Source organism: Adiantum capillus-veneris, chromosome 7 (genome assembly GCF_014529385.1).
Source record: "Adiantum capillus-veneris isolate H3 chromosome 7, ASM1452938v2, whole genome shotgun sequence".
NCBI lineage: Eukaryota > Viridiplantae > Streptophyta > Polypodiopsida > Polypodiales > Pteridaceae > Adiantum > Adiantum capillus-veneris.
The window spans coordinates 161,438,823-161,454,661 of NC_140937.1; the positions used below are offsets into that span (position 1 = coordinate 161,438,823).

The following is a 15,839-nucleotide window of genomic DNA, read 5'->3' on the forward strand; positions in this document are numbered from 1 at the left end:
TGGTTTCACTTTCTACCACGGAAGCAGAGTATGTAGCAATGACGGAGGCAAGCAAAGAAATTCTGTGGCTTCACAGATTCTTAGAAGAGCTTGGATTCGAACAAGACAATTGTGTCTTGTACAGTGATAGCCAAAGCGTTATCCATCTTGCGAAGAACTCAGCCTTTCATTCAAGGACAAAGCACATTGAGGTGAGATATCACTTCATACGCACTCTTTTGGAAGAGGGACAACTAAAGCTAGGAAAGGTGCATACAAGTGAAAATCCTGCAGACATGTTTACAAAGGTGGTCAACAAAGAGAAGTTGAGCTTTTGCTCATCTTCAATCGGCATTCAAGGATAAGAAGCCAGAATGGAAAGCAGTCACAGGTTTGGTTTGGAGATCAGTCTCCAAGTGGGAGATTGTTAAGTATGGAGCCTGATTTACCCTTGTAATTTTTTGTGGTAAAAGCTCACATTTGTAAGGCCCCCATTATGAGGAGAAGCCATCGTGCGTGAAGGAAAATCACTCACCGGAAACCAAAATTTTCACGGACAAAAATCAGGGGCAACTTTAGAGGCCTCGGGGGCGGAGGCCCTCGAGACTTTTTTTTTTCGTCGGAATATTCCTTTTCGCCGGAATATTATGGCCGGACGGCGGCCGGAAAGTGGTCGAAAAACAACCGGTCGGTTGGCCGGTGGCTGGTAGTCAATGGCTGATGGCCGGTGGTCGGAAGTCAATGGCCGGTGGCCGGTGACCGAATTCAATGGCCGGTGGCCGAATTCAAAAGCGGACTTGTCTTCTCAAGGGCGGCCACACATGGGCGGATTGGAGGGTCCGATTTGGACTTATTCGCACAAGGGCGGCTACACATGGCTGTCTCTCATTAGAGAGGGCAGCCCTTTTGGCCTATAAAAGGAGGCCATTTCTACACACATTTCATAGTGTGAAGTTAATGCAACAAGGTGAGTGTGAGGTGGTGAGAGTGAAGCAAGGCGGGAGCTCCATTAAGGGTATAATCCCTTTGTAAACTACTTCTTGTTTTGAAGTACTAAAGCCATTGAGTGGCTGCTTTCCCGTGGACGTAGCCCACATTGGGTGAACCACGTATATCGTGTGTACTCTCTCTCTTTCTCTCTCTACTCTATAATCTCGTGTATATAAATCTGTCTCTCTCCATTAAGTAATCTACTCAATTATCTATTTAGCTACGTCTTATTTCCTAACAGACAGATGGTAGAGAGTACGCATGTGACGGGCATGTCACTTTTGAGTCTAGCTTGCCTTCAGACAACTTTGTGTCTTGGGATAGTACATTGTCTACGCGTTTTCTACTAGAAGAGCATGCAGTTTTTCACATGATGCCATGTCGTGATTTGTTTTGCTCTTTCTCTAGTGGGAGACTTGGTTGTGTGCAGTTTGCTGATGGTTGCGCATATGCCATAGAGGGTTCTGGAGATGTATGCATGTCTTTACCTAGCGGTGCATTGCTTACGCTACGAGATGTACGTTATGTACCAGGACTCAGCCAAAGTCTCATTTCAGTGCGACAATTGCAAAGTAGTGGAGATTGTGTACTGCTTGAATAGCAATCATTTCATATGCATAGCGATCACTGGTGATAGCCAGAGGTTCTAGGAGTGATCTGGTATACCCTTTGCATATTTCTGGCACACGAGGCGTTGTAGTCTTTGTGTATTTGCAGCCATGTTTGGAGCGAGAGACAAGGCGTGTCTCTTTTGCGGATGTGCTGCATGGAGAGCAGGTTGTGCATTTGTCTTGTGGTGACGTTCACGCAGTCAGTGGTATCTCTGGGGATGCACAACTTTGTCAGTCATCAATTGAGGTGACATCGATTGAGCGACAGATCGATGCATTGTTCTATGATGCGTCTGATACGTTTGAGGATGACCATGTCCTTCAGATAGCTATGTGTAATTACAATGGTGTTGATCTTTCAGTTTTGCCGTCATTCTTAGCAGATATGCCTTTGCCAGATGATGTTGACATGGTGATGCATAGTCAGGTGGTTCCTGATGAGGATACATATGGCACTTAGGTTGGTGACAGGGATAGGTTTGCACACACACTGCATGTTTCATCGGCTTTTGGGTCTCTCATGTCTCACCTTTTGGTTTCGAGACCTGATCTTGCTTATGCGGTTGGTGCATTTGCAGTGGGAGTTGTCAGTCGTGCGATGACTGACGCTGGCATTGTGCATTGTGGAGCTATGCAGGTCGTCACTTGATACCTGCATCAGTAGTCTCATCGTAGCTCTAGCCCTAGTGATATGCATGTTACATCTACACTAGAGCATGTTTGGAGTGAGCCAATGGGCATAGGTTGAGAGCCGTCTTCTCTCACCTCTTGTATATACTAGTTGTAGGCTAGTCTTCTTGCCACTTATTAGCACACAGCCTTTAGTGGGAGAATGTTAGGTAAAAGCGGTGTGCCTCACCGTGCTTTGCCCGTGTCTGCCGGCTAGTGTCCGACCGCCCACATTTATCTCTCTATTCTTTATACATACAAAGAATAAGGAGCTCTCACTCACATTCTCACACTGTGCTCATATAGTGAGTTTTTTGAGCTCCACCCCACATCTCGTGTACTCTCTCTCTCTCCCCTTCTAATTCTCCACACACGCACTGCATTCGCGCACTCACAAGAGTACAACCTTTATACTCGTGGGGGACCTTAAGTATCCTCCTTAGGAATTTCCCGACACACACTCATGTCAAATAAGTAAAATAAATACCTACAAGACAAAATAAATAATGGGACCACGTTGGGCATTACTTGAGATGCATAAATTTTAACAAGCATCCAATTGCATTCACCATACAGTCGGGTATCTTTGCCTACCCTGTTATGCCATTTGGAGGGACTAATGCTCTGAAGTCATGCTTGATGGAAGTGATGCATGCATGGAGAATATGGGGTGGAGAGAGAGAGAGAGAGAGAGAGAGAGAGAGAGAGAGAGAGAGAGAGAGAGAGAGAGAGAGAGAGAGAGAGAACACACAGGATGTGGGGGTCGATCTCTTGCTTAGTGAAGAGATTCATAGGAATCTATGGAGCATGTTAAGCAAGGTAATGCGTATGTTGGCAAAGGACAAAGGGGTCGCACTCAAACTTGTGCTAAAATAAGGATCACAAAAATTCTCATAGTAAAATCAAAGGTTCTTTGTGCAATGATGATTTCTATCATTGCCATAAGAAATGACATTTTAAAAAAAGACTATTGTGCATGGCAAAGGGTTAAGAAGAAGTTAAAGAATGCACAAAAGTCTAACAATGATGGAAAAAGAAAAAGCTAAAATCAAGGAGATCAATATAATAGAGCCTTCTAAGACTACAGATGTGCATAGGTCCTACCTCCCTCATATTTTCTAGTCTTTACAGTAGATCTCAGTCCAGATGCCCTTGTTGTAGAAGATGCCAGCTTTGATCACAATTTGGTCATAAATTCTCGAGCCAGTTTCCATGTGATGCCTCATAAAGAGTGGCTCTTTACTTATGTACATACACATGGCACAATGAAGCTTGATGATGATTATGAGCTTAATACATAATGTTAGAGACATTAAGCTGGTTCTTCATAATGGCACAAAGTTCATAATAACAAGTTAGCAAAGAGTTTGATATCTATTGGCATCTATTGGTTAGCTTGACTACTTGCGGGGATGGTTCATGGATGATCAAGAAGGGAAACCTTGTTATTCTTAGAGGCCAAAAGCATGGAGCACTCTATTTATGTTTGTCTCGTGTGTAAAAGAGGATTGTATTTCAATAGCTGAGCTATTGTCTATCAAGTTGTGGCATAGGTGGCTAGGACATATGAACCAAAAGGAAATGAAAACATTGACATGTTTTGGTTACTTATTTGTATTAAGTTTTTTCAACTTTTCTACGTGTGAACATTGCATCTATGGCAAACAGACTAGGAACACTTCATCGCTAGTGAATAGGTAGTATTTGCACCTACTATAACTTGTGTGAACATTGCATCTATGGCAACAGACTAGGAACACTTCATCGCTAGTGAATAGGAAGTATTTGCAGCCACTATAACTTGTTCGTAGGGATGTTTGCAGTCCAAGTCTCTAGGGGAGTTAGCTTTTCCCACATAGACAGCCCACACCTGATCCCATCCCGGGTAAATGTGAAAGTTGGGCCCAACTGTAGGATATTTTATTTTGCTCACGTTCAAGGTAAAAAAGGAGGTGATCTTAGGAAACAACGAGCTCGTGATGGGCTGGCCGATGAATGTGCAAAGGGGCTTCGCTTGCGGTCTTCTGCACCCTCCAACCACCTCCATTGCATCTTCTTACAAGGTTTGCTCCTGCCTTGTCTTCTCTGTTTTTTGCCATTTACTACTCCTGTTGCAGGAGCTTTTCCCACTTTGCAACAGTTCGCACACTCTGCTGCCATTGGAATATCAGAAATTAATAGATTGAGTAAAGCTTTCGTTTGCTATGTTGCCATGAAAGGTTCATGTTTAGTTGGAGAACAATCTACGACCATCTTTCCAACTTTTGAATGAGAAAGTAGGTGCAGCATTATCTTCCTGGCATCTCTTTGGATTTAGCTGCTTCCTTCAGCCGTTTGAAATTGGACCATTTTCTCTCTAAGCCCGCACAACAATTCAAGGATCTCGAGTTTTGAATATCTTCAAGGCAATCACTCATGAAACAATCATCGAAGAGCCAGTAGTCCACGAAATATCAAGCAGACGGTCCAGAAACCTATTAAACTCAAATGTCAAAAGGCTGACAATACTCTAGAGACCTGTCAAATCAAATGCCGAAAGACCAAGAATAATTCATCTATCAAATAAAAAATAGCTAATGAAGCAGGGTTTGACCAAGAGTAACAGATCAGGTGCCAATTACCGGTAGCTTTAGGAATTGTAGCGTGGATAGCCAAAGCTGACCAAGGCGGTGAGGCTACCCCAGTGCACTGTGTTTTAAGCACATCGACAGACCTTCGAAAAATTGTGCTGTGGAAGAACATGACTATGATGGAGATGGCTAGGACCATGCTGGAGCACAAAGGTCTTCTTTGAATGTTTCAACAGAAGAAGTGGCTATTGGGTTTTGTATTTTACCGTGATCTTTTGCGACGGTAGTTTCAATATAGGTCGTCTCTTATTTTCATGTCTTGGGTGTGATGCTTATTATACACACATAAGCGCGAGAGAGGAAAGGTGAATTCTCTGGATAGAGTATGGCATTTCTCTGGATTTGTCAAGTCGGTCTTGGTAGATACCAGGGACAGGTTATAGGGAGTGAGGGCGGCTGCGCCTGGCCTCAGCGAGGTAGATATTGCACAGTATTGGGTCATTTGTGGCCATGGTCCCAGGGAGTGGCTCTATATGTCTGTTTAGCCTCCTTGAGGGTATTTTTCCCGTCATTGTGTCTACACCCTTTGGTGCTCTAGGTGCTTCACTTTCCTCATTTCCCTATTTTTCTCTCATTTTCCATGTTATGGGGACCGATTTGGGCTAGCAAAAGGTTAGAGCAAGTAGGCTATGCCAAGACAGCAAAGGAGGAAATAAGCTATTGCATGAATTTTTTCCTTGGAAATTTGGCAGCCATCCGCAAGTCTCTCACTGCTCCCTTTGCTTCTTACTGTGTGTGTGTGCTGTTAAATTGGCTTTATTTGACAGAAAAATAATTCTGAATGAATTATTAGATTTATACGTGAGAGGGTTTTCTCGCTTGGAACACCAAGAAAATAATTCTAAATGAATTATTGGAATTTTAAGTGAGAGGGTTTTTCTCACTGGAGACATCCGAGTATAGAGTATCCCTAGTGCGTCATTCAAAGTAATGACAGGAGCACTGTGAAAGGGAATATCTGTAAGGCCACCAGGAACGAGTACTTCTGATGCGTCACAACGGATGGGTGATAGGGAGCATCAGTAAAGAAGTATCCGACCATCCGGGAACGGACATCTCTGATGCGTCATGGGATGGGTGACATAGAGCATTGTGAAGGAGATTGTATCGTAAGTTCGGTAGGAAAGGACTAGGTGATGGGTATTCTTGATGCGTCACAAGGTGGGTGACGGGTGCATCGGAAAGGGGATATCCATAGTCGAGAGGAAATCCGAACTGGAAAAGAGAAATACACGTAAAGACGCAAGTACAAGAATAAAGATGGGTTCTGGGAAGCTTTTCTTAAAAAGCGGAATATTTTAACAAGTTTTCCGGGAAGAGCACACGCTTTCCCGCGAGGAATCTATGTTTGCATTGCATTCGTGCATGTGGTTGCATCCAGGGACGCTTGGGAAGTGTTGTGAAAGGCATTGTTTTAAACTTATAAGGTTTTATTGAGTTTTTGGGCAGGTTCAAATCAATTTTAAAATATGCCGGCCGCCCACTTAATAAGTGGGCAGCCACTTAGAAAGTAAAGCAACAAAACCAGCCAGCGAATTCTCTCTCCCTATTTCGGGTAGAGCAGCAAAAAAAATAAAAATAAAAAAAAGATCGTGCTGTGGCGAAGGAGCTATAAAAGCACCACGTGCCCTCACTGAAAGAGAGTTACCAACGTCAGCAAGAGAAGACTCTACCGCCAGATAACGCAAGAGATCGCAAGACTACGAAGCACGGAAGTTGCTTTTCCCGCGAAAGAGCGACGGGTATCTACTGTGGATTCGCCATACGAATTGTTGTCGCGTGTTTGCGTGTGTGTTTGTAGGTACTTCATCGCGAAGAAGAAGCGAGAAGGCTTCGGCCTACGCTTGGGAATTCCGGAAACGGAATTCGGAAATTGTCTGCGGAGTCTCAACTCCGAGTACAGACGGAAAAAAGATTGAGAGCTCGTCTCTCGGATTTCCCTTACGGGAAGGAACGACCATCGAATCAGAGATTTAGAATGGAGGGGTTTCCGGTTCTTGTGCTTGTAAAAAGATTCTCCCTAATAAAGAATTCTCTTTAAGGGGGGGGGGGGACCAACCCATCTTCTGGTCCCTAGTACCGTGTCCATCTTCTCACTCTCTATCTCTCTCTCTATCTATTTCTCTCTATATCCTCTGGCTTCAGTAATAAGTGATAAATCCTATTTATCCGAATGTATTTTATATTGTTATGCGCTCCCGTTTGTGGCAGTGGTATCAGAGCATGGTCTCCTCTCTTTCTCTGTAAAGGAGGACGACTTTGGGAAGATACGAGAAGAATCCATGACAAGCCAAGAGAGAAGTAAGCAGGCGGAAACCTAAGTCTTGCAGGAAAAGCTGGCAGAGTTGGAAATTTTTTTCTCTCTGCAAGAAGTCGACACAAGACTTGGGATTCTTTGAGAAGGTGACAAGAGCATGATGCTCAAGAACCTAGAGAATCGAAGGAGCGGAATTCTCAAGATCGTTCAGAACCAAGAAGATATCCATGAATATCAATCCAGAACCATAGCCAAGAAATCCCGTCATCTCGGGAAGGGTATGAAGAAGGTCTCTAGACCTAGGAACACTCCAGTCAAGTTTGATACTTTTGACGGAAGGGAAGATGTCCTGAAAGCTACTGCTTTCATTTGACAATTTGAAGTTGCCTTTGCAAACGGCAATTTCTGAGAAGTGTCGAAGGTGAGGCATGTGACCAAACACTTCAAGGGGGATTGCAAGTACTTGGTGGTATACCAAAGCTTTGCAAGGAACTTACAGCAAGACTTGGATTCAATTCAAGGCTGAATTTTCGAACATTTTTTTCCCCCCCCTCTACGCTTTGAGGAAGGCATTCAAGAAGATTGGGATTGGTTTGCCCAATAGGAACACGAGCGAGTCAAAGCAAGTAGTGGTTCACTCTTGCCAAGGTAGCTCCATTCTTGATCCTCTATGAGGAAGGAAAGATGAACAAATTCAACAAAGGACTTTTGCCCGAATTTTGTAGATGCATCTGCAAAATACTTTGCAATAGATGGTAGAGTCAGCAATAAAAGTTGAAAGTTTACACCTTATAGTGTACATAGAATCCAATCCCCACAGTGGGACGGGAACCATTGAACACAGAAACAACGAACTTTTGTTACCTCTCCTCGAAGGATATGTTGCTATCTAGAGAAAGTTTGGAGTAAGGGAATTCAATCCAACTCCTGATTTTTTTTGAAAGGAAGACCCTCAAACTTTAAGTAAGAGGGTAGGTCTTTGATCAAAGTTAAATCTTTGAGGAACCCATAAACTACGTATTGCTTTTATGCACGAGATATGCATGTGTCTAACCAGGACTGATCACTCTCAAGTGTTTATGAGAGTAGAATTAAATTGAAACATTGCTTTATGCAATGAATTGGTTTGCTCAACCATCCGGAAGGTCAACTATTGATTTCGTATCTGGTAGTTCACCAACAAATTACCTGCTATTGCGGGTAGGACGGCAGAAAGGAAGGAACCATTCCGAGATTTCAACCAAGAAAAAGCTTTCACTAAGCTTAAGTACCTTATGAACCAACACCCCCTACCCAATAAGGGAAGATATGGTAGTGCTTTTCGCACAAGTAAATGAACACTCTCTTTACGAGGGAAGGAACAAGCGACGATTACGGCCTGTGCTTGAGGAATCCTAGGATTGAATCCTAGATTATTTGATGAGCGGGTTTTGCTCTAAGATCGAGCCAAGGGATCGTCGAGTTGAGCGTCTTCGCTCTAAGGATCTTACGAAGGGAAGGTAATTTCCCCGGTTCACCGAAGCTCTAACACAGCTTAAGAATTAGGTATACCCTTGCATGGATAACACACAAAGATGTAGACCCATGCCAAGGAACTGGACGAGAGTTTGTTATACTCTCTTGAGCGTCTTTTTGCGCGTAAGGATATTCCAACAAGAGAATCTCTATTTGAGTTTCTCTTCGGAGAAGAGGTTTTCTGATGGTCGTTGATCATCGAGTACGCTATGTGCTTTTACCATTACAGTAGCAACTTTTGGTTGCGGTATATGTTTCTCCATGAGCAGGTCAAGTAGCATTTACACGCTGCTGGAATAAATTCGAACTATTATGTTCGTAAGAATATAGTTCGCCAACCGTTTCAAAATGGTAAGAATCAAAGAGGGTTTGCTCTATTGTGAACCGGGTTTGAACGTACGTTCAGAAAATGCCATGGCTAGAATCCTACCTGCCTGAGATTTTGCAAGGCGTCATTGATGCTCGCAAGATGAATCATTTTTTTATGATTCTTTAAGGAAGAGACGCTAATGGGCGTCGGGAAAACACTGCTGGTGGTAATAACTCGCAGGAGGAAAAGATTGGAAGGAAGTGCCGCCGTGCACAAAGAATCTTCGGATTGGAACCGTCCGCCTACGTTGAATGACGGCCCGGAACAAGAACCTTCTTTAAGGTGATCGCAAACTTAATGCTCTATGACTTGGGCATTCCCTATGTGGGAGGACACAAGAGGTTTAATACCCTCTGGACTAACAACGCAGGATTATGCGCAAGGACAGATACCTAGATTGATTTCTAGGAGGATTATTGTGACAAATTGCTGACTTGTCGACCTACTAGAGAACGGAGCTACCGGCCGAGGGGCCTAAACCCTAAGAAGAACAAGCAACAGAGGAAGTGTCACAGAGTGATAACGTGGTTGCCCGAGTGCAGAAAACCCTAACCCTAATTTCTGCCAGAAACCCTAATTGCTGAAACCCTAATTCTGGAAACCCTAACCCTAAAACCTGCAAACCCTAATTTCTGCCAGAAACCCTAATTCTGAAAACCCTAATTGCAGAAACCCTAATTTCTGTCTAAACCCTAATTGCAGAAACCCTAATTCTGAAAACCCTAACTGCTGAAACCCTAATTCTGGAAAACCCTAACCCTAATTTCTGCCAAAAACCCTAATTCTGAAAACCCTAAAACCCTAACCCTAATTTCTGCCAGAAACCCTAATTCTGAAAACACTAAAACCTGCAAACCCTAATTTCCGCCAAAAATCCTAATTCTGAAAACCCTAAATCTGAAAACCCTAAAACCCTAACCCTAACCCTAAGGCAGCAGACAAATTCCGAAAATTGCGTTGACATGATGACGTGGCAGGCTGTACGGATTTCCGTGATTTACGTTGGCAGCTTTTTGGCTTTGCTTTTGAACCAGAAGCTTTTGAGTTTTAAAGGCTTTTTACTATAACTGCTTTTCAGGCCAAGGGCCTTTAAATATGAGGCTAGGGCTCATTCTCTGGCATGCTTCAGTACGAAGGTGCAGAGTCTGGAGTACCGGCTTGTATTGTGTTGATGCAATATAAAGAAATACCGAAAGGGGCGCCAAGGTTTGGGGCCAATACTCTCTGGGGTGGAATTCCGCCACTCCGTGTCGCGTGTCGTCTCTCTCTCTCTCTCTCTCTCTCTCTCTCTCTCAGTTCAGTTGTTATTGAAGTGCGAAGAGTTTGTTCAGTCTGTTCTTTTCTATTGGCACGTGGTGCCCGCCTTGTGACAGTGGTATCAGAGCATCAGGCGTGTGCTTTTCTGAAAGCATACCGGTCCTACAAAAGAGCAGACAGAGCTATTGGAATTTGATTCGAGGTATCTTCGCCCTCCAACCCGGACTTATTAGCCACTCTCACCCTTACTTCATCGCGCATCGGGTGCGCTCCCGTCTTCACCGCAGTGTCTTGAAGGGCATAAGCCAATTAAGATCACTTGCAAGAGAAGGATCCTGATTTGTTTCAAGTCACTGTTTTTTTCTCAGAAGCAGTGTCATGCAGATGTTGATGTCTACAGCTACCAAGCAGCATACTCCAAGTACTTGGCAAGCTTTCAAGAAAATATTTGCCCGAAGTTATATGGTTTCTGACATCCTCCTTCGGAGTGCAACTTCTAGCAGAGTGTGGTATCCTGAAATGCTTGCCATGGAAACCCTAGCAGATTATAACTTGAAGTTTCTCGACATCTCCCAATAGATGTCTCTTCACGAGCAGATGAACTTGGAGACCGAGTGCGATTGCTATCTTGGGACTACTATCGCCGCCAAAGAAACACTGTTTGTCCAAGAGCTGATGGACCATGCTGTGCTCGGCTATGACCTTATGGAATGAACCTAACCCTAATTTTGGTGCAGGTTTAAGGATGGGAAGTCAGTCGACTTTTCGAGCTCGATTGATGTCGAGATTGCTTTTTAAGTTTGAGTTCTGTTTGAGCTTGCTTGGTGATCCTGTTTGGAATTTGTTTGAAATGGATGGTATCTGTTTTGAACTTGTTTTGGTGCAGATTTGAATTGTTTGACTCTGGTTTGATACTGGTTTCAATGATTGGTGATTTTACTCCTGGGTGGAGAAGTGAGAAATACTGTTTTGGTATTGTTTGAACCTCGGAACGACCCAGGCCGATGCCTGGGGAGCGTTTCGTTGTATGTTTGAAAACCTCCGAACGACGCAGGCCGATGCCTGGGGAGCGTTTGGTTGTATGCTTGTAAAATAATTGTTGTTGTGACTCCCGGCTCGGACCTGGATGGTTATGCGGGAGGAGTATTAAGAAGTCTGAGCAGTGGTTACTCTCAGCACCTCCAAACAACGCAGGCTGCGGTCTGGGGGGCGTTTGGTTGTAAAAGGCCTCTATATCTCCCGGCCCGGACCTTTTTAGGTTATGCGGGAGGAGTGATGAGGGAGTCGTTGAATATCTCCCGGCCCGGACCTTGTTAGGTTATGCGGGAGGAGTGTTCATTGGCGGCTTTATGTTTCTATGTCTTGTAACATGCACATGTGAGCATTTTTGTTGCATTGTGATGTGCCAACCACTGAATATTCCTAATTGGATGAGATTGCCTGGGTATGTAATTTTAGTGCATCAAGACACCCGAGGAAGATCAATACGGTCTGGGTGTGATGGCTAATTTTACTACGCCGGAATAGAAAGAGTTCCGATCTGGACGAAAGGAGAAGCTAACTCCTTGATCAAAACAGCCGATAGGAGCAGCTAACTCCTTGATCAAAAGAGCAGAAAGGAGAAGCTAACTCCTTAATAAAAAGAGCAAATTGATTGTCCCTCGGAATGACCCTCGGAAATTTTTGAACTAACTTGAGTTGTTTTGCAGATATGCTGTAATTGCGGACGATTACTCTCTTTCAAGAAGGGGAGATGTGACAAATTGCTGACGTGTCGACCTACTAAAGAATGGAGCTACCGGCCGAGGGGCCTAAACCCTAAGAAGAACAAGCAACAGAGGAAGTGTCACAGAGTGATGACGTGGTTGCCCGAGTGCAGAAAACCCTAACCCTAATTTTTGCCAGAAACCCTAATTGCTGAAACCCTAATTCTGGAAACCCTAACCCTAAAACCTGCAAACCCTAATTTCTGCCAGAAACCCTAATTCTGAAAACCCTAATTGCAGAAACCCTAATTTCTGCCTAAACCCTAATTGCAGAAACCCTAATTCTGAAAACCCTAACTGCTGAAACCCTAATTCTGGAAAACCCTAACCCTAATTTCTGCCAAAAACCCTAATTTTGAAAACCCTAAAACCCTAACCCTAATTTCTGCCAGAAACCCTAATTCTGAAAACACTAAAACCTGCAAACCCTAATTTCCGCCAAAAATCCTAATTCTGAAAACCCTAAATCTGAAAACCCTAAAACCCTAACCCTAACCCTAAGGCAGCAGACAAATTCCGAAAATTGCGTTGACATGATGACGTGGCAGGCTGTACGGATTTCCGTGATTTACGCTGGCAGCTTTTTGGCTTTGCTTTTGAACCTGAAGCTTTTGAGTTTTAAAGGCTTTTTACTATAATTGCTTTTCAGGCCAAGGGCCTTTAAATATGAGGCTGGGGCTCACTCTCTGGCATGCTTCAGTACGAAGGTGCAGAGTCTGGAGTACCGGCTTGTATTGTGTTGATGCAATATAAAGAAATACCGAAAGGGGCGCCAAGGGTTGGGGCCAATACTCTCTGGGGTGGAATTCCGCCACTCCGTGTCACGTGTCGTCTCTCTCTCTCTCTCTGTCTCTTAGTTCAATTGTTATTGAAGTGCGAAGAGTTTGTTCAGTCGGTTCTGTTCTATTGGCACGTGGTGCCCGCCTTGTGACAATTATTCTTCTCGAATTTGAGAAGACAGAATCAAGTTAACAAAGTCTTGGGTAAGGAAACTTTGGATCAGAACAATTGGCCTACCCAAAGCAAAGGCTCCGGAATAAGAACTTACTTTGGTAAGATGGCACACTTTGTCTGTCATCACAGGAAGATTCACATAAGCTTAATGCTCTCGACATGCCCTATGCGAGAGGACAGAAGAGGTTTAATATCCTCAGGACTAATAGCGCAAGGTTATGCGCAAGGGCAAAGACCTAGATTGATTTCTAGGAGGATTATTCTGCTCGGGATTGAGAAGGTGGAATTGAGTTAACAGATTCTCGGACGAGGAAACTTCCGATTTGTTGGAAAGTCGCGAATGATGAGTTCTTACATGGCACGTAAGTTTGATGATTGGTGAAGGATATCCTCGAGGTACTAGAGGAAGGACATGAACCGGTAAGGTAAGTATTGAATTATTGAATTTTGGTTTAATTTAATTTCTAAGTTCTCTTTTGAGAAAGGATTAGCTCAACTCACCATTGAGCAAGATTTGAAATTTTCCGGTTTCTCCCCGGGCAGTTCAATTGGACCTCTACAGTTGAGGACAACTGTTTATAAATGAGAGGGATGTTGCTAAATTGGCTTTATCTGACAGAAAAGTAATTCTGAATGAATTATTGGATTTATAAGTGAGAGGGTTTTCTTGCTTGGAACACCAAGAAAATAATTCTAAATGAATTATTGGAATTTTAAGTGAGGGTTTTTCTCACTGGAGACATCCGAGTACAGAGTATCCCTAGTGCGTCATTCAAAGTAGTGAGAGGAGCACTGTGAAAGGGAATATCTGTAAGGCCACCAGGAACGGGTACTTTTGATGTGTCGCAACGGATGGGTGACAGGGAGCATCAGTAAAGAAGTATCTGATTATCCGGGAACGGACATCTCTGATGTGTCATGGGATGGGTGACATAGAGCATCGTGAAGGAGATTGTACTGTAAGTTCGGTAGGAAAGGACTAGGTGATGGGTATTCTTGATGCGTCACAAGGTGGGTGACGGGTGCATCGGAAAGGGGATATCCATAGTCGAGAGGAAATCCGAACTGGAAAAGAGGAATACGCGTAAAGATGCAAGTACAAGAATAAAGACGGGTTTTGGGAAGCTTTTCTTAAAAAGCGGAATATTTTAACAAGTTTTCCGGGAAGAGCAGACGCCTGGGAAGTGTTGTGAAAGGCATTGTTTTAAACTTATAAGGTTTTATTGAGTTTTTGGGCAGGTTCAGATCAATTTTAAAATATGCCGGCCGCCCACTTAATAAGTGGGCAGCCACTTAGAAAGTAAAGCAACAAAACCAGCCAGTGAATTCTCTCTCCCTATTTCGGGTAGAGCAACAAAAAAAAATAAAAATAAAAAAAAGATCGTGCCGTGGCGAAGGAGCTATAAAAGCACCACATGCTCTCACTGAAAGAGAGTTACCGACGTCAGCAAGAGAAGACTCTGCCGCCAGATAACTCAAGAGATCGCGAGACTAGAAGCACGGAAGTCGCTTTTCCCGCGAAAGAGCGATAGGTATCTATTGTGGATTCGCCATACGAATTGTTGTCACGTGTTTGCGTGTGTGTTTGTAGGTACTTCATCGCAAAGGAGAAGCAAGAAGGCTTCGGCGTACGCTTGGGAATTCCGGAAACGGAATTCGGAAATTGTCTGTGGAGTCTCAACTCCGAGTACAGATGGAAAAAGGATTGAGAGCTCGTCTCTCGGATTTCCCTTACGGGAAGGAACGATTATCGAGTCAGAGATTTAGAACGGAGGGGTTTTCTCCGGTTCTTGTGCTTGTAAAAAGATTCTCCCTAATAAAGAATTCTCTTTAAGGGGGAGGGAGGGGGGGGGGGACCAGCCCATCTTCTGGTCCTGAGTACTGTGTCAATCGTCTCTCTCTATCTCTCTCTCTATCTATTTCTCTCTATATCCTCTGGCTTCAGTAATAAGTGAAAAATCCTATTTATTCGAATGTATTTTGTATTGTTATGCGCTCCCGTTTGTGACAGTGTGTTAGTTTCTGTTTGTGCAGGAACCAGGATGGGACCATGTGTTATTAAGTTGTTTTATAGAGAAGACAAATACTTTCTAAGCTCAATTAGTGATGTTTGCTAGTTTTCATACTTTAACTTCCATGTTGTATGAAACCTTTCTTCAACCTATGTGAGCTTCCTCAAGTTTTTGCTAGTTTCTTGTCACTCTTTTTTATGATTATAGTGCCTGACAAATGATGCTGGATAAAGGGGTACTTTTAGAAATTGGCAAGTTCACACAAAATGGTCATGAAGATATGATGATATTTTCATTCTACTTACTTTACAGAAACTAGGTGCAGAAGGTCTGCCTTTGATTAATAATTATAGGTAAAATCTCAAGGAGGCTGTACTAAGGCATGTTGTTGCCTTGTCCTAGGGTGCGGCGTCGCTACGCATGAGCACAGTTCGTGAAGGACTGGATATGTGTGCTGGTGATGACATGAGCATTACCAAGGACCTACTTCACTCTGTTGCCTTTGTCCTACGCTCTGATCGAGAAGGTACTCCTCCATAGTATGTCAGTCAAACACGGTCCTTGTGCGGAAAAAAGAGCCTGTTTTTTTTTCAATCATTTTGTTGTATACATCGCCTCTCAAGTCTTCGATATGCTATGCATCTGTATGCTGTGTGGCTGCTGCTGGAGACAGACAAATGTCACAGCTTTGAGACTTGCGTATGATGCTGCGTATAGGTATCCGGTTTGCCATGTCTCACATGACTATGCTGTATCAGTCAAATTGTATTTTGACTATGGTTTTGGTTTCCTTTTCACGAGATAAGCACACTTGTTCACTATGTTTTTT

The 15,839-nt window shown here is 43.6% G+C and overlaps 1 protein-coding gene across 2 annotated transcripts in view; it reads left to right on the forward strand.

Annotated features, from left to right (window-relative positions):
- Window positions 1-4,153: 4,153 nt before the first annotated feature.
- LOC147454951 (uncharacterized) overlaps window positions 4,154-15,839 on the forward strand; it is a 110,782-nt gene continuing 99,096 nt past the window's right edge. Inside the window, exons 1-2 of one of the 2 annotated variants that reach the window (XM_086516779.1) lie at window positions 4,154-4,312; window positions 15,413-15,536. In XM_086516779.1, the coding sequence (XP_086372905.1) occupies window positions 4,229-4,312; window positions 15,413-15,536 (208 nt within the window). In that variant the 5' untranslated portion in view covers window positions 4,154-4,228. Of the gene's footprint in view, window positions 4,313-15,412; window positions 15,537-15,683; window positions 15,728-15,839 lie in introns of those variants that run through there. The other variant, XM_086516780.1, reaches the window with a different exon arrangement.